The 19734-nt window shown below is 38.3% G+C and overlaps 1 protein-coding gene across 1 annotated transcript in view; it reads right to left on the bottom strand.

Annotated features, from left to right (window-relative positions):
* The window catches only part of LOC139723713 (rapamycin-insensitive companion of mTOR-like), a 126033-nt gene extending 112275 nt beyond the window's left edge, over positions 1-13758 (bottom strand). The window contains exons 1-2 of the mRNA XM_071634934.1: positions 13679-13758; positions 13532-13579 (exon numbers count right to left, since the gene is read on the bottom strand). Coding sequence (XP_071491035.1) covers positions 13532-13579; positions 13679-13724 — 94 coding nt within the window. The 5' untranslated portion in view covers positions 13725-13758. The remainder of the gene's footprint in view (positions 1-13531; positions 13580-13678) is intronic.
* Positions 13759-19734: the final 5976 nt, after the last annotated feature.

Genomic DNA, 19734 nt, shown 5'->3' on the forward strand with positions numbered 1-19734 from the left:
TTTAAAGCTGTACATATGAAAAAGCATGTCCTACTTCTCCACAAATAAAAAAGCTGCCCACTGGATTATTACTGCATTGTGATACTAGCTTTTCAGCCAAATGAAAATCTATCTGATACATCTCATCAGAGCCGACACTGTGTGTATACGATGCTTCCCCTCCCCCCCCCCCCCAATCCATTTATCGAACAAACTTTTGTGGGATGCCGACAATCCGTGGGTGTCTGGGGAGACGATCTCCATTACGCCAAAGCGCCGAGGGAACCACTGCAAAACCTCCCACTCGCAGCAGGCTATTAATGCTAAACTTCACTTGGCAACGCCCTCTCGGCAAGAGAGAGTGAGGTACGGAGAAAAAAAAAGAATAATGATGGCGTCTTTTGTCAGTCTCATTACCCGCCACTTTGCGAAAATCGTGACCTTTCGTGCACGAAGACGGCACAATCGCACTGGGAAGGTGCATGTGATGTATACTGGTAATTCAAGTTAATATTCACAGGGAAAAACCAGGCAGACTTGTGAGCTCTGCATAACAGGATAGCATAGTGCACAAAGAAATATGCATTTAATTTGAATAAGTTAGTAATAAGGTCTTCTCGTGTTTGAAGGGTTAAGATACATTGTACACAGCCAACTTCACACAGTTAGTGTGTCTCCTACCATTTTCGTTTCATCCGAAAATATTGTTAGACTTCACTATCAAACCTAAGAACGTATTTGAGTCTACATTAAAGGACTCCAAGCACACTTTGAAGAAGAAACCGACGGAATGTAACAAACAGCTACTTTGCATGGAAAAATGGGGTGAATTATCAAATTTGCAAACATTTTAAACACAATGAATACCTGAAGATCAGATATGTACAGAAGGTAGTGTAGACAATTTTTCCTTCACACATTTTTTTTTTTTTTTTTTTTTTGGGGGGGGGGGGGAGATATGACAGTGGGTCTCGTGGCAATATCTATGCTCACTACATTGAGGACATGCTTTCCAAATGGCACTGGGAGTGGGAAATACTTGTATCATTCTCTTCAATTGTCACGACATTGTACTTCAGACACCAAAGTGGATTACTGTCATTTCTGGAAGCTACTACCTACTGTACAGAGAGCAAAGTTCAGCCCGCAAATCCATAAAGATCTTGACAAATAATTGTAAATTCCTCACAATGGTTGTTTCTTCAGTTAAACACGGCAAGCCCTTCTCCTGCTGTATCTGGTTCGAAATTAGCGATGGTCCGCTGGCCATTGGCCAACCAAAATCATGTCGGACTAGATAAAAATCATAAAATTCTGAAGTTACTAGCCCGTCTGGCTAGCCAAAATATTGCTTCAGTGCCAAAATTGATTCTACAAGTAGTCCGCCTGGCTAGTTAAAAAAAAAGTTAAGTGCGACCCCATTCTTTCATACTAAGATGATCATCAGGTTGCAGTGGAAAAAAAAAACAAGGAATAAGAAGATTTTATCTCAATTTACAGTTGTCATATTTGACCAAATCCATTAATGTATTTTACCTTTTTTAAGTCTGCTTTACACATAGGCAAAGTGATATGCTTATCTGCCTAATAAAAAAAAATAAACAAAAATACTCAATTTTAGTACATAATTTTGTTTGAATGTGTTCATGTGCATCATCCAATTGAAATGTCACAACGTAAATTTCTGGAAATATCCAACGAAAATGTCCTAATGGAGGATTATGAAATTATTGACATTATACTTACTTGTATAATTGATGAAACAACTTTTACATACCGATGTGGTGTTTGACTATTCTCTAGCTCCTTGGCAGTCCCCCAAAGATGTCTGACGGACTGCTGGCATTTCAATGCTCAAACAACAAGTCCTCAACATTTTATATCACTCAGATTTTTGAACGATCCCATTATCACCAACACTTAATGTATGATACCAGCAATGCAATACTCTATTCCCTAGAGAAATGAAGTAGCTTTCACACAAATGGATATGGCATGTGTTTTAACAGTGTAGGAATTGATTGGGCACCTTCTGAGATGTAGAAGGTACTGAGTGGGGTATTAAACAAATACAGAGATAATGATAAGATCCAGGCAAAGAAATACACACAAATTACACAAACTCATGCCTCATGCAACATGCATATAATTTTTAGACAACTGTACATTACATTGTTTATGATGTACAATGTACAATGTACTGTATGTACCCTACTGTTGCTGTGGGTGGTTCAGTGATTTTCACAAGGGGCAGAATGCAGCAACAAGTAGGCATGTTACGGACTACAGAGTTAATCTCTTCATTTAACACATTTTAAACAGTTTTCCATCTAAAAACTGTCTCTATTCCCATAGTGCAACACTCTTCTTAGAAGCGCAAGGACTAATTCTAATACAAACTGGCACCAGACACAAACAGACAAAAATGGACTTGCAATACTGAAGCTGTACAAACGCTTATAATATGAACACTTCCTGTTTTGAGTTGGTATCAAAAGATTATGGTATTCAGAGAACATTTCGGTTCAAATGCAATACGGCAGCAGTTATTATTCTGTTAACTACTACACATACAATTGTAAGGAAGTGTACGCCTTAGAAAAAAAAAATCTCAAAATAGAGCTTTGCACACTACATGATGTACTTGGGTTTCAAGGTTAAACATTCACCAGAGCATATAAGCATACAATTTTGGAAACTACACTGCAAAGCCTGACTCAGTTTGAAAAGACATCTTGCCAACGCACTCTTGTGCTGTTAACAATGTTTGTACCTTTAAGAAAATATTGTGCATGTTTCACTACACAAAGCAGGCTTGTTTTTCTTGTGTGTATAAATGTGTGTGCCTATGTATGTGTGTGGGTGTGTGTGGGTGTATGTTTGTTGTTCGATCTGGTAGAACATTTTTGGAATGTCATTGGTATTTGCCCATGTTCTTCTGCCTTTGTGTGTTTTTTCTTCTTGCCTACACTACAAGCACATTAGGCGTTTTCACATCAGCCCGATAAAAATCCAAGCTCGAGATATTTTTCGCGATCGCAAATTAGCGTGCTATTTCATTTCCTATTCAAATCAGCCCGAAAATTATCAAATAGCGCGCTAGTTCGCATTGATTATCCTGCTATTTTGGAAATTTCCCGAGTTGGACTCAAGAAATTTTCTCGATCAATTATCGCGCTAATTCGTATTCACATTATCAAATATCTATTTCGTGATCAGGTTAATTTCCCAAGTAAGAAAATAGCGCGCTATTTCGAAACATGGTTGATGTGAAAACGCCTAATGTCTGTAAACATCCTTGTGTACAAATGTACGTAAATCCAATGTGCACAATGCTTCAATCATATATAAAACTTGTGTGCTAGTGTATCATATTCTCATGATGTTTCTAATTTATCTTCTGTTGTTGTTTTTTTAATTGTACACGCAGCTCATTATATCACTAACAAATACGTTGAGCAAAACAATGACTAATGACTTCTGCTATATATCAATGGTACATTTCAGGGAAATGTGTATGACTAATGCACCATCAAAAAAATAATAATCACAATAAAATAAGTTACAAATCCACTAGGGAATTAAACTGGTAGGCATGTGGCGAGAGCTAGGCTTCCCTATGCAGTATGCTGGACACACCTCCAGGGCAGTCATGTGCCACTGTTGAATAATACTCCTCTTCTAGCAATGTCATTGCCCTACAAAACTGCCATTTCTCCCAGACAAGACTTAAAAGCACAAAACCGCAAAAAAAAAAAAAAAAACACACACATTAATCACAGCAATCTACCAATAATTACTTCTGTACCTGTACATGTACACCACAGACTGGACACCCATATTGATCACTGTTTCACACAAACATGGCAGACTTTTTAAAGGGAGAGTGAATACACTTTGTTTTTAAATGTTTTTTGAGGGAGGACTGACTTAAATACAGCCAGGAAAATACTGCCATGTACTGTAGCAACATTCAAAATCACATAAATGTTTTAAGTACAGCGTACACAAACTTTGTGTGCCATCTAAGATGAACACTTCAAATAGTTAAACTGCTGATCAGCACACCTCACTGTCAGGAGTAAGCCACTGTACACACAGCTGGCTTTAATAAGGAAAGGCTGGATTTCAAAATGTCACCCACATCATTTCAAAAGTAAAAGTTCTTGTCAGAATGTGACGTTTTATGGCATCTTCTGTCTGTCGCACGAATCCCATAAACACGAGCATAAAGTCTGCAATAAGCTGTTCAGGTTTACTTCTGGTCATTTCCTTTCAAAAACTTGGCGCGGAAGAGCATTGCAACAATTCATTCTTTGGCCAGGTGAAATAACACATCAAAATGACTGTGGTGAGTGAGGCCACATTTTTATAGATATGCTGGTAATTGATGTTTTTGATAAATTTACAAATTTACTCATAACTGAACCATGGCAAATCCAAACTGCTCACACTGAGTTGCAACTTGTGTGTGGGTGTGGGTGTGTGTTCAAGGTTGTATGCAGATATTTCAAATGTTTTATTCCAACTTTGCCCCTCTATTGGATTCATTCATGGGAATCTCCATGGTCAGTCATTCAGAATGAAATTTAGCCAAGTCCTCTCTCTCTCTCTCAAAAAAAAAAGGAAACAAAACAAAACAATGCAAAATAATGCAAAACAAATAAAACCAAAAAAAAAAAATATTTGCTAAGCTATACCTAGAGCTCTTTTGTAGCTTTTGCAAGCAAACACTTTAATTTTATCTTTACACAAAAAAAAAAGTTGCTGTGGATCAAGGCTGCACCATTCAGGGACACTACAACAATTGTACAAGTACCTGTTATTTAGGACAATAAGATTAAAATTCAAAAAAAAAGAAAAAGAAAACAAATAAAATAAAAGAACCTTAAGTTCAGTGTAGCAGAGAGAGAATGAATGGACTGGGTCTATTCTTTTACTCGCTGACACAAAGTTCCAGCAGAGGAACTCTCTGTATTGCCCATTTAAACAATGTATACTGGGCATAAGTTTGTTCCTCAAGGCCCGTTTTAACAGATCCCTTCAATACACAGTTACTGCGGCAACCGCCAGGTAATCTGTTTTACCCTAACTGTTCAAAAAACACCCCCCCCCCAAGAAAAAAAGAAAATGTCGCACGGACGTAGTTGCAGTAACTTTTGCCAAATTCTGCTCTAACCAGCTATGGTAATTACAATGTACCTCAACATTACCCCAACATTACCCAGACAACCATTCTGTTAAAAAACGCTCCTGCAGTAACATTCCTCTGATGCACTCCGCATGCATGTGCAATCTTCCAAACAGAATGACACACCGCTCGCTCGCCGATCACATGTGTGGTTTGCAACCAAACCCCCTTTGCGCATGAACGGGTAGGTTGTTATGGAAACCTACATAGTGGTTTTTCGGTACGTGTCTAAAACAGTACCCTCACTCTCTGACAGCAGTTGTGATCATGCGCGAAACGAGGAATTCTGTTATCCGGACATTTTGGTGGGAATTAAGCTTAAGGTCTGTTAAAAAGAGGTTTTACATAGCAGCTTCAAAAAATTTTAGAAATTGTTTTGCGCTCATTACATATTAACCCTTTCTGCACTCAAAGCACATAAGGGGTCAAAGGGCATCAAGGCATATGTACATTTTATGAACTACCTACATGACGTATTTTGATCCATGTCAAGCTTATTAGTATGACAATAGTCTTCTACTGTAAATCACATTGCAAAGCTGTTTCAGGTGTGTGTATAAAAATTATCACTTAGCAATCACTGATAAAAAACAACAACATAATTGCAGTCAAAAAGTTGCCTCAACTTATTATGTGTGTAGAACACAGTCTGTCAAAATATTAATCAAAATCTGGAATCCTCTTTAAAAAAAACTGAAACAATATTGGAATTCCACCTCAATTCCTACCATCTAAACCGAACAAGCTCCTACGACTGTCCTGACAGATCATATCCACATAGCAAATTTGATGAAACAATATTTGATATCTCACATCACTGTGTAAACACTAAAATATGACTGTATGACTTTCTTCACTTTACTATTGACCTCCTTACTGTGTTGAATTATTACTTATACCTGATAAAATGTGGGTGTCCCTTCTCGAACTTTGTACCACGGTTGATGAATATTACACTCTACAGACAACTCTCATACATATCACACTAAACAAATAGGAATGATAAGTAAAATGAAGACAGATTAATGGATGACCCAGAAATCTACTGCCCCCTTTGAAGGATGATGCATGGAAAGTTGGTTTCTGCATTCATGCGTTACAGAATGCTCCAACTGCACAACTGCATTTTATTAGCCATATATTTTGCAAGCATACTATTTTGTAATCAAGTCTTGGCAGACAATTTAACAAGCGGCTGATTCAACTAACCACACCAACAGAATAAAGAGGTATTATTTCTACTCAATAGAAAATTTTAACACATTAAAGGCACTATTTACCATTGGGAGCAGTGATTTAAAAAATGTTTGAGGTATCACATTTGACGCAGATGTGCAGGTCAGTTGTATCACAAAACATCCTACCTTGTAAAAATTTTGCAATAAAGCCTAAAATATAAGGAGATATCACTGTTTTTCCCTATAAACCATAACTGTAGATGGCTTAGTCTAGAAACACTTTTATTGTAACTATTGTTTACATTTTGTATACTGTATTTAACAATTCTTAACATTTATTATACTGATTCAAATTTTTACATTGTTTCTATCCCTAACTCACATTTTAGAACTATTATTTTGAAGCACTAAAGCTGGGTTTTTGTTTAATGTGCAAATGGTAAACTATGCCTTTAAATTTCTGCAACGATATCATGACTTGTCATCGAACTGAACAAATATCAGTCAACATGTTGAATTCACTAAAAGTGATAGTTCTAAACTTCATGGCATGGGCTGTATATAGCAACTGCTACCTGTGGCAATGCAATCTGTGATGAAACTGAATTATGCAAACAACCATTTCTCAGTTTTATTTTTTTCTTTGAAAGCACCGAAAGCAAAGACTCCTAGAACGTGACCAAGTCTCAAAGCAAATGACAGAGATAGGGGTACCAGGTATAGTATGTGGGGCAAGGTACTAACGCCTACCCTTTTTAGAATTGGAAAAATTGACAACAGAAATATGATCATTAAATTCTAGTCCTGCAGCCAAACACTTTGTTTTCCCTTTCATTCCTTCTTTTTCATTTCTCAGGAAGTCACATGATTTGTAACCTAGGCACGTCTACATGCTTACAGAAAAACGATGAAGCCCTGCAATTTCTATTTCTGGTACATGTAGTTACGGAGAATTAGCGTCAATATATCCATCATATGGCTTTTGACACTTCAGCATCTTACTGAGTATGGCGTACAAATAGAAACTTCTACATGTATTTAGCATTATGGACACCAATAACATTTTACCACATCAATTCAAACTGACATTAAAAAGTCATTTCATGACATTAAAAGGTTAAGAGTCAAGTGAAAGGGGAAAGAAAGAATGTACCCACAAGAGGAAGCTATTCGTGAACACAAAAAGTGTCGATACACACAAATCAGTAGTGACAGGTGGCAGTATTACGACTGCTGGAATGGCAGCACATGATACATTAGAAGGTCCACATGTACAAAGTGTATGCAATGCACTATAATCTCATTTCAGCAACTTTCCAACACTTAAACACGTGTACGTGAAGAAGCCCAATGCAATGCAATACCAACATTCAATCAAACCAAGTTTGTTACTCCAGTGTGTTCAAGCCCGTGAATCAATGTTTGCTGTTTGTTCAAATGATTGTGTTTTATCAAAAGAGCCCTTGACTAACAAGTGATTTTCTCCTTTTTTTGAAATACTTTTGGAGTTCCTGTTTGGGCTACAAGTAAAATTCATGTTCGGGCAAATGATCCGCAACAATTTGAAAATCTGCTTGCTCAACTGGGCATGTGGTAAAAAAAAGAAGAACATGTTATGTAGCACCCTGCTATTTCATTAATAAAGGGGAACAGTAGAATAAACTGGACTAAACTGGACTACTTTGCATAACCTCAAAGAAACAACCTGCTGACCGTGTAGGGCCTACATGTGTATTACCCGTAGCCTCAGAACTTTATAGCTGACTGCAGCACTGGACATTGTATTCATCCAATGGCCAAAGTTCAAATTGCATTGATGCCACAGGGTGGTGTCGCAGAGTACTACCGTTTCTATTGTTATCGTGCCACCATCCCTGTCAAATGTGAAAGACAAGAGGCCCGTTCACACACAAGGGAAAAAGTGCGATTTAAAAATCGATTTTCTTATCGCGATCAAATTTTCGAAATTTTTTCGTGTGTGGACAGAAAAATCTCACTAATTACCGCGATCCTTATCGCGATCCAACTCGCACTATTAGTGCGATTTTTCAGAATAATCGCGATTATTTTGCTTGTTTACAAAATCGAGTCTCTTTGAATCGCGCGCGCACGAAACTCTATTGGGACTGCGGGGTGAGTCTTCGGTCATGCGAGTTTCGCGCATGCGCGATTTGGCCACTGATCGTTCTTTCCTTGCTGCGAAGTGCGATTTTACCCTGTGTATGAACGGTCGAAAAAAAAAATCGAAATTTGGATCGCGATTGTAATTTCGATTTCCGTTGTGTGTGAACGGGCCTTGGGTCAACATGTTTGGTTTTATAGATGACTGCCCTCATTCAAACACCCTCCAGATCTTTCCTTTTTATAACTTTGCTATTTATTGGGGATGCCAATATGCAGGCTTGTCTAAGTTTAATATTCTGTTGAGGTGGGGGTGGGGTGTGGGAGATGTTTGCTTTTTTTTTATGAGGCAGTTAAAGGATGCCACGCCACCTTGCTCAATGTGATTAGGAACTCTGTCCATCTAGACACCTATAAACTTGAAAAGAGATGTCGTGTAAATGTAAAATGTATTCTGTGAGATATGGATTCCAGTCTTGTCAATTCATGGATGAGGGAAAGAAGGGGAAAAGGGGAGGGGGGGGGGGGGGGCAAGGGGGGGGGGAGGGGAGAAATTGCAATAGGGACGAAATAACACATGCACTGTAGTGGAAATCTATTCCTAGAGCCGACCGACCACGGACACTGGAGGGGGTTGAATCGAGAGCAAGTGCCGAGTGCTGTGGAGGAAGTGGCGATCTATATTTAGTCCAGTGACCTGAATCTCTCATGCGGTGGGGGCAGGACTGCTTGGCCTTGTACCATCTTCGGCAGTCTGTGCCTTTTGTGCTGTGGCTAGCCGGCTTGGGCTGGTATTAATCATTCAGTCCCAGGACCGGGTTGGTCAGCTGTAAATTACGTTGCAAATTGCTCTATCTTGTCCCCGCTTTTGCTCCAAGGACGGCGCAAACAGCAGCGCAGCAAAGTACAGTGAAGCGAAGCACATCTCCCAATTAGTATTTTAAATGTGGCCGGGGAGCATGTGAGCAATTGCAGGAAAGTCCTTAAGGAGGGGGATAGGAAACAATGCCCAGGGTCAATTTGCCAGAGCGGAAAATAAGGCATTGTTTGACCAGAAAGTCCAGGGGCATCTGTTTTGGTTAAAACAATGACCACGTAATTGGCACACCATCAGAAAGAATATTCACTCTTTCACTCGGCCACGATTAGAGAGCATTCAACAAAAGGCAGAGGAGTTTGAGAATGACAAAAGTCTACTTACATGTAAATCCCAACCCTCATATTTTGTCTACCACAATAAATAATCACTCTTCCACTTTGACCATCCCTGGCGGCGTTGTATAACCATTTTGAATGACTACCGAGTTTAAAGCAGAGGAGAAACAAGAATCAGCTTAATTGTAGGCCGTGTGGGGGTTGATGCTTGTAATTACAGTGATGCCCTTCTTCTGGATAGCTAGGTAAACCAGGAGTCCCCTAAACACATATTTTCTAATTGGAGGAAGGAAAAAAAAAATGGAGATACTAACTGGTAGTGGTTTATTATCAGTACCCAAGGTTGTGACACACAACTGGCATGTCCTCCATGTTCTAAAAATGGAAGGGGGTGGGTAGGTAACAGTTAAAGAAGGAATTTCTAATAACAGCTCTAAGCCTTTCTGTAAAGAAGGCACATTAAAGTTATGCATACAGCATAAACACAAGAAAGCTGTAACATATAGGCGTATAATGATATAATGATCCATGATTCAGTGGACTATACCATATTGTTAATTCTTAATTGTAAACAGAAACACTGAGGGTTACAGTAACATATCCAGCTTAATATCACTTTGAATGCTTCATTGGAAGACAGTGGATAATATGTAGCTTTCTGATCTAATCATGAGATAATAGAAATGAACACATAAATCAATCAATCAATCAATCAATCAATCAATCAATGGCACAAGAGCCTGCATACAGCATGGAAGAAAAGGCATCCCCATTCTTGTTTGTGATGAAACAAGCTCACATATGAAGAAGTTCACTGTAACAAAAGAAGCTAATCGCTACCAGATTAAAGGGCACAATGGAAGATATATCTAGATAGCTTAAAGTGATCGTATAGTTTTGGTTGAGACCTAATTTCAGGTTTCTAACATTTTTTGGTGAGATAATGAGAAACCTCTTATGAAATATGAAAGAGCATGTAATTCCATGAGGAATTCAACGTTTATTTGATGAAAATGGGTTTTGAAATGGCTGAGATATCCAAAACAGAGTGATTCTAATAAGTGTGGGACCCACACTTTATTACGATCGCTTTGTTTTACTTTGTTTTTGGATGTTTCAGTCATTCCAAACCCGATTTTCATCAAATAAACTTTGAATTCCTCTTAAAATGGTATGCTCTGTACTATTCCATAAGTGTTTTCTTGGTATCTCGCAGAAAGTTAAAAGTCCAATTCTCATCTCCACCAATACTGTACTATCCCTTTAATACTCACAGGCCATACTCATATCATAGACCATCCAAAAATATCAATTCTAAATAGTGATACTGCAGGGCCTCTAACCACAGACAACTAATAAGCATTATCTTTTCAGGAGTGTTGCTGTTCAATCACTTGAACCAATGTGGTACATTTGCATGAAGTACAAAGGTATTGAATCTCTTTCGAGCAATAGAAAGAATGTGAGTTCACTTCAATACAGTACAACGGAATCACAATTGTACATAATGAGAAGCAGTACAAAGTTTGTGTAGGGATTTATTTTGAACCTTTTATACTTATAGCAGTGTACCCTCCCTTCTGCCATTAGATGTACCAGTAACCACCCCTCTATACACCAATGCATCAGCCCACATCGCATACTGTATATATTCGCATCCACACATACAATACATCCATGCACCCCAATCCATTTTATCTCTTCTTCTGGTGGTCTCGGATCTTATCTTTAGACTTTGCATTTAGACGTCTGTACAGTAGTATGTACAATTATGTCGGAAATACTATACAACTTGTACATGGCACACAATCACCTGATATGTACAGTGTACTGTATACATTCTACACATACTAGTTATGTTTGACAGTACAGAGCAAATGGGTAACAAATTGTGTGCCCCCCTCCCAAAACAAACTACAGTAGGTTTCAGTCTGTAATTACCACCTCAAAGTTCTGCTTTTCATAAATATGTTTGCAATTATTACTTCTACCAAAACTAAGTTACATTCTAGCAGGCATATGTTCATTTATTTGTTTAATGAATAGCAATACAGAACACAGTGGTCAGAACCTCAAACAGTTTACGAGTTATGAGTATTCACTATTAGACATAGGTATAAATACTATAGATATTGATGACATTTCCTGGAGGTTTGTAGTAAATTGCACTCTCCGTCATGTAAATAACAGTATAACTTTCTAATTGCATCTTTCTCATAAAAAGTGTAATACAGCTACACAAGGTCCAGAACTGTGTTGGGGTCTAGCCGACACAAGTACAAGCACTAGCACCAGCAGTAGATCTACTCACACACGTAGGGTCATAGTATTGAAGTAGAGGGTCTAACAGACTCTATGTTGTAGATGCCCATCAATCCAAATCTAACCATTACAAAGTTACAGTGTGTAATGCATTAAATATGTTATCATACTAGTACAGCGTCAGTGAGTGTACTACCGGGTAAATTCCCAACACAAAAAAGAGATACAGCTACAAACAGGGCATACATGTACAACAAACGTCAAAGAAAGAGAAATTCACCACATATTATGTTTTAGACATCTAGTAGTATGAATATGATGGGAAGTTGTGTTTCTGGACACTTAAGTTTGCGCGTGAAAACTTATCTATTTTACATAGAATATGTACCCTTCTTTACCCCAAAGACTTGATATACTAGACTCCTCATAATATACTAGACAACATACTCTGAAAACGGCATGAGAATTAACCTGCTAAATCGTTGGATTTTCCCCTTCAGAGTGACTCCATGTACGAATGTATCGAAGAAAGTTGTGCACGCGTTGATTTTGCACGGGAAATATATGGGGAGCACGTGTGCACGGTGTTTTCTTATGCCTCATTCTCGCCGTACGATTGACGCTATCGAATATTCGATCGAACTAGCCTAATGACATGTGTGTAAAGATGTTCTAAATAACCCGTAATGCGTAACACCTGCTTGTGAGACTTTCATTTCTGATATAGCCTATCGGCAGCGAAAACGACAGCAGGCCTCGAATTACCCGGGAGGCAAAAGGCAATTTGCCGCAATGCCCTATCTACTTGCCGCAATGCCTCTCTCAAAATTACCATGCTTGCTGCAACTTTTCCTTGCTGCCCTTAAAAAATTTTGAGAGAGAGTGCCCCTAAAACCAAAAATTGCCTGTCCCTAAAACTGGCAAAATTCAAGGCCTGCGACACGCATCGCAGCCAGCGGGAGGTATCAATTACATACATTAGCAAGAAAATGTTTTTTACTTAGTTGAGAAAATGAAAGAATTATCATATTTTATGAAATTATGAGACAGTTAATTACATTTTTGCGTCGCATCTTGTAGATCTATCCATGAGAATTCCATTCCCAGGGTCGGTTTTATTCCTGGGTGCGTCATTCTCATTACAGACGCACTTACAATACGCGTCTGGTCCCACAACCTGTCCGGTCCCACAACGCTTGGTCATACTAGTGTAGTAGTAGGGATAAAGTAGGGTACAGTGGGCGTAGGCCGGTACTGCGGTAGGGCCTATAAATAATAATTAACGCCCTATCAATTAATCAACCAAATTATTATCATAAAAATGCAGACAAGCAGTCTAGTTATTATTTGACTCAAATGTGGCTAGACACTTTTTACATTATTGATTACTGCCTCTTCAGTGGTGTCTGTCAAAAGTTATGGGCGCTAGCCCCAGAGTAAAGATCTAATGTTAGTCATATGGGGCACGTTCACTCAACCACACAGCTCGCCGACTGGGCTCTTGCAGCCGTAAACACGTCCATTGACTAGAACTCTACGTGAATTGAGCAAGCGGATGCCAGATGCATTGCGATCCAATGCCAAGCCTGAGCCAGGCCGGTAGATCTCTACCGTACAGCAAAATCGCACTCCAAAAAGCTCTTACCTCGATTTAAATCCAGTGGTACATCCGAATCTCCACTATCATGGCGGCCTGTAGTATCGAGAAAAAAAGAAGGAAATACCTTAAGAAACTCTTTCTCCTTCATTGGATACGTGAAATTCTCTAAGAAGACCGAAAATTTAGGCTTACCTTTCGATCGTCGTAAGCTCCGTCCTCTGTACATGGTGGCCGCCATGATTAGCTACCCCTTGCTCATGCGCAGTTTATCCATACCGGTACCGTACCGGTGTAGTGTGTGTCTGTGTGTTGTGTATATTACCACAATGGCGAACTCGTTGAGGATGTAGGTCTTCATCGACGAGAAAAATGAATAAGGTTAATGAACTGTGGAAACGCCCATGGCCTGACGTGCGTAAGGAAAACAGCTGATCGCGGGAAATAAATTAGCTTCAACTTATCATAATGACAATGAAGTATAAAACACACTTCATTTTTAGAAAACTTTTCTTTCCATTAAAATGTTAAACGAGCTCAGCTTCATACCGAAAAGGGATAAAAAAAATAGAAGTCTCAAATCTTTTCATGCGTGTACTTGATACGATCCTTAGTCAACATTTCTGGACGCCTGTTATTCCAGAAACGCAACAGAGGTAGGTAGTGGCAATTATGTAGGCAGGTTATTCTGACAAAAAAAACGAAAAAACGTGACACAAATAACGGCGTTCTTTTCCTTATAACTGCATCATCATGGCTGTCCATAGTTCTGCCTTTGCAAATACCATTTCTCATTCCCTTCCTTGATTATTGGTATCAATCTTCTCAGGAGATAGCCTCCGGCTTAAACGTTAACAAATAGAAACACAATTTGCGTATTTCTACAAGTTATTTCTCCTATTATTAGAGGCTCATTATAACTCTGGAAACTTGCGCTGCTATCTTTACTATTACTTTGTGCCTATGCATGCATTTTGTCGATCATGGTTTCTCTTCTTTTTCTCCTCCTCCTCCTCCTTCTTCGATCTTCTCGTCTTCCTTCTTTCATCATCATCTTAAATATCATCACTATCATTATCATTAAAGTAGTAAGAGTGGAAGCAAAACAAAAACAGTAGTTTCTGATATAAGCCTTATTGCAAAAATAGACCTTGTGCGCTTGTTGCAGCAGCATAGTAATAAATTTAATGAAAGGTTACTTAGCGCCATATCTACTGAAGTGCTAAAAGCGCGTAATAGAAGCAAACTTGGAAAATAATACAGATAGGGAACTATTCGCAACAAACAATGTGAAATGAAACAACTACTTACATGTAATTTTAAAGTGATGTGTTCTTAATTTCGCCTTAAATACACCAAGATTGTGTTTTTTAATAGTTGTAATATTTACAGCAGGAACAGCAGTATAGCGGTGTTGATATGACAAGCAGTAGTAATAGTGGTAGTAGCAGTAGTATTCGTGTGTGGTATCATTATTTTCACGAGACTGTCTGGTTTGTTTGAGTGTGTGTGGTTTTTTAAGATTTTTCTGTTTGTTGGTTGTGCATGGCCAAGCTCCAATTTACAGCCCGATGAGGCACGTCAGAGTTTGACATGTTTCTGACCATAGAGGGCGACTAACATCGAAAGGGTTCGGGTCTCATGCGCGGCTGCCCGTACGCCAGCCTATTGTGAACAATAATGTCGTTCATGATAATTAATAGTCTTAGCCATGGCCATCGATCTACTCCTGCACAATTTTAGTACTTCCCCTTCTGCTCAATGATATTTGATCCGATTTACACCACCCCCCCCCCCCGGCCCCGACATGCAGTCTTAGATTTGCATGAGTTAGAAGTTGGGCTGAAATACCCGCATGCTGAGAGGGTGTCGATAAGGATAGATGTAATGCCCTGCAAGTTCTCTGAATTATTACTTTTAAGTCTTCTCTAACTTCATACGAAGGCATTGTGCAATGGCAATGTTACGAACGTCTGTTCCAACCTTTCCTCCCTCGTTCAGCCCCATTTGAAGTGTTAAGGTGTGCAAGTTTTCAGTCGAAATAGTTTCATGGATTTTCTTTAATGCGCCTGCAGACAAATGCAACAACAATAACAAAACAGAGTTGGCACAAGCTGCATTTCATTGTGAAGTTAGATAAGCTTTTCCTGACACGCGTCATCACGGTAAATGAAGCTTTCAGTCGAAAATAGGATATTTCCAGCAAAAACAAAGGTATGCTTTTCGAACAGTGATGATATCTGATTGATGATTGCATACGTAATTGCATTTGAGCAGATGAAACACTAGTTATATCGCTTTCTTGACACCATTACTTATCGTGAATACAATGAGTTCTGTGTCCATGAAGTCTTTGAGAATTTCATGACGCCGAAGGAAACAAGCTGACACGAAAATAAATGAATATTGGTGTTCATTTATGCATGTTCTATCAATGGAAACCTCATCCATTAATCTACCCATCCCATCAAATTCATCATCGTATACAACATGACCAAAAAGCCGAAGTTGCCAATTTAGCAAGTTCATCAAGTGAAGGTTTAAATTTTTGAAAGCACATAGCGGAAAATAACCCCATGGAATATATCTTTACTCAGTGTTGTATTTCAATGATACCCCTTTCTTGAAATAATTTCGTAATAAAGAATCAAAATTAGGACCAATCATTCGGGTTGTGTGTCTGTTTTACTTTGAAATAAATGTAAAAACAAAATGTTTTTAAATCACCTTCTTCTTATACGTGCGACATTAGTCACATATATGTTTAAAAAAAAAATGAAGACAACGGATTACTTACCAATCGAGCCTCAAAACGTAAAACGAACGACGCCCCCTGCGTTGACTGCACGCATAATTAGATTTATGCGAAATAAACACAGAACTCTCCACAGAGTTCTGTGGGAATAAAGATACGTCGCATTGCGGCGTTGCAGCTGTCGTGCCAAAATTAACGATTCCATATAGTACAGTTGAAAGAGAAAAATCGATGGGGAAGACATTCCTTGTATTTTCTAAATGATAGCAACTTTTTCAGAGGTTTGAAATAAATAAAATGAGAATCTTATCATCTCAGTGTTTTGAACGTTGACATGAATGAAATACACGCAAACATCCTCGCCCATTTTCAGCCTGTATATCTCCCATGCTCATGCGTTTTGAATGTCATTACTTCGTTTTGTATACTCGTGTCAAAGAATTAGGTCGAAGTGCGCCAAGGGACACGTCAACGTTTTGTTAGGTACTCAGGGTGCGCAAGGGATACCGCTTCGCTTTTTCGTGTCTGGTGGTGAACCATCAAGATTTCCGAAAGGCCAAACAAAAATTATTATAGCAGTCGTAGTGGCGTGTTTGTCGAGTCGCCACGAATATTTGCTGTTTGCGTCCTACCTCGAGACATGCTCGAGCCTGCATGATACTGTTTGATTTGGGGTGTGTGTGGGGGGGTGGGGGGATGTTCTTCTCACATATTATAATTTTTTTTTTACTATAATACATCGAGTAGATACTCGACTATCATTATACTAGTCTCGTGCACCCAGCGACGCCTGTACAAGACAAATCCCCTTTATGCAATATTCAAGCAATGAAGAAGTTAAATAAAAAAATATCCTCATTGATACAACAGGAGTGTTATCGACGTCAACATCTGCATTCTGACACAAAGGTTAATCATAGATAAAAGAATGTTGGCCCCGTTTACCGCAAAAACTTTCCAGAAAACAGAATTTTGTTAGTAATTATATTACGCCTGCAAGCTGTCATCATTTGAAAAGAAAAGTTTTAAAAAAAGCAAGAACAAAATCACAACAGTGACTCCTTTATTTTATGGTGCCATTTCGATAAAGAGACCGCTATAAAACTTAGCAAATATCTGTACACTGTCCAGCAGCTTTACACACTTGAGTGAATGGTATTTCACGATGTGCAGAGATCTGATCAGAGCATCCATTGAGGGGAAATGTTTTATTCGTCACAGGGGAAATGGCAGTGCAAAATTAATTACAACAAAGACACATGCACACAATACATGTAATCATTCTTTTGCACACAATACATGTAATCATTCTTTTGATAGAAATTAATGAATTCTTATTGGAATATATTTTTCATTTTCTATTATTACTAATATTATTTTCCTTCTTTTTTTCTTTTGCTCGTGAACCTATTATTCGAGGTAGACAGTTTTCTTCAAAGAACATGTTTATCCTCATTATTCCGTTTGGAGAAAATTACACAATCTTATAGGTTGGCGATAGTTCACGCATTCGATGAACCAAACAGTAGGCGTATCTTCATGTTTACCATTCTCCCGATCCCAGCAGAACAATGGTGGTCTGGGAGTTCAGACCATCTTATATCCTATTTCTTCCTCCATTCTTTCCTTCCTGAATTTATTCCTTCCTTCCTTCATTAATTCATTTATTCATTCATTTATTTATTCATTCATTCATTCATTCATTCATTCATTCATTCATTCATTCTTTCATTCATTCATTCATTCATTCATTCATACATTCTCTCTCTATACCGGGTGTCCCAAAAAAAGCGGAACGGTGGATTTTCAGTACCTTGCGTTCTAAAAGTGATGTATTTCGCAGAAGACAATGATACCAAAATCATTAAATTTGGTTCAGTATTTTTCATTCTACGCCAATTTCTGTATATGCAGTCATTTTCAATTTTTGGCGACTTATGAGATAATAATTTGAGCGCGAAACGCGTTCCATATGGTGAATTGTGTGAGCTCGTTGATCCATGTCAACAAAAGATAACGCTTTGATATTGGGCGCGCGCACACACACACACACACACACACTTGTTTTTTTCCTGGCCCGTGCCCAGTGTGAAAGCTGTGTCTTTTGTTGACATGGATCACCGAGCTTACACAATGTTCACCGTATGGATCGCGAGTCGCACTCAAATTATTATCTCATAAGTCGCAAAAATCCGGCGAAATTTGACAATTACTGCATTTTCAGAAATTGGCGTAGAATAAAAAGTACTGAACCAAATTTAATGATTTTGATATCATTGTCTTCTGCGGAAGATGTTCTTCCTAATGATGTCAAAAAATATATCACTTTTAGAACACAAAGTACTGAAAATCCACCGTTCCGCTTTTTTTGGGACACCCGGTATAATTGCCCCTTCCCAATGTCTCTTGTTGCTTGTTCTGTAATACGTCTTTGTTTCAACGATTGTTTGTGTGCCTCTGTGTGTGTGTGTGTGTGTGTGTGTGCGCGCGCGCGCGCGTGTGCGTGCACTTCTGTGTGCTTCAGACCGCTACTTTATTTATTTGTGTATTCATTTACTTGTTAATTTATTTATTAATTTATTTTTTTCTGTTGTAAGTTCAATTTATTGAGTTGCCCATTGCACATCTCTATAAGTATACCAGTTTGTCTTTTTCGTTGGTCTCTCTTTTCCAATAAAAACAATTATTTTGAAGAAATAGTTTTATAATGTATGTTAATGTACTGTTGTATATTACAGGTTTCTTTTTGCAATTGTCTCGGAAAAAGGATAATGTGATATTGGAAATACTGATTTTGATTTGGATTGACTTGAATGTATCATTCCCTTTTATTCACTCTCGGGAAAGTGGCGCTGGAGAGTGGTGCTTTCATATTTCTTCGGGCATTCAAAATGTGTGTTTAGGAATGCGTCCTTTGCTAATACCATCATTTATAATCCAAAACCACCCCTTCTTTGATGGGTATACTTACCCCGCCTTGCGTCATCAACGAAGAAAAATAGGGAAACTTAATCCGATCCTAGAAAATGTATGACTGAAAGAAGCAATAGACGAAGGTTTTACTTACCTTTTTCTCTGTTGCCAAAGAAAATGATGTGCATGTATTGTGTTTTTTTTTTTTTGGAAAATGAAATAAAACTTTGAATTAGATTGAATAGACGAAGTTCGCTGATTGATTGCAGAAGGAGATGATACTGACAACACATCAATGACGGTTGTGGCAAAAAAAAATGGGTTAAATGACTATTTGAACAAGATATATTGAAACGAAAAATGGCTCAGTGTGAGCAAATATACACTACACTGTATACAGCTTCAAAGTGGCCTTCTTTGTGGGTAGAGCCTAATAAAAATGTATATATATATATACATATATATATATATATATATATATAAAATATATATATAATATATATATATATATGTATGTGTGTGTGTGTGTGTGCGTGTGTGTGTGTGTATACAATATCAAATCTGTACTTTGAGGCACATAATC

This window comes from Diadema antillarum, unplaced genomic scaffold, assembly GCF_040938485.1.
Source record: "Diadema antillarum isolate AM-2024a unplaced genomic scaffold, OU_Dant_1.0 scf00000197, whole genome shotgun sequence".
NCBI lineage: Eukaryota > Metazoa > Echinodermata > Echinoidea > Diadematoida > Diadematidae > Diadema > Diadema antillarum.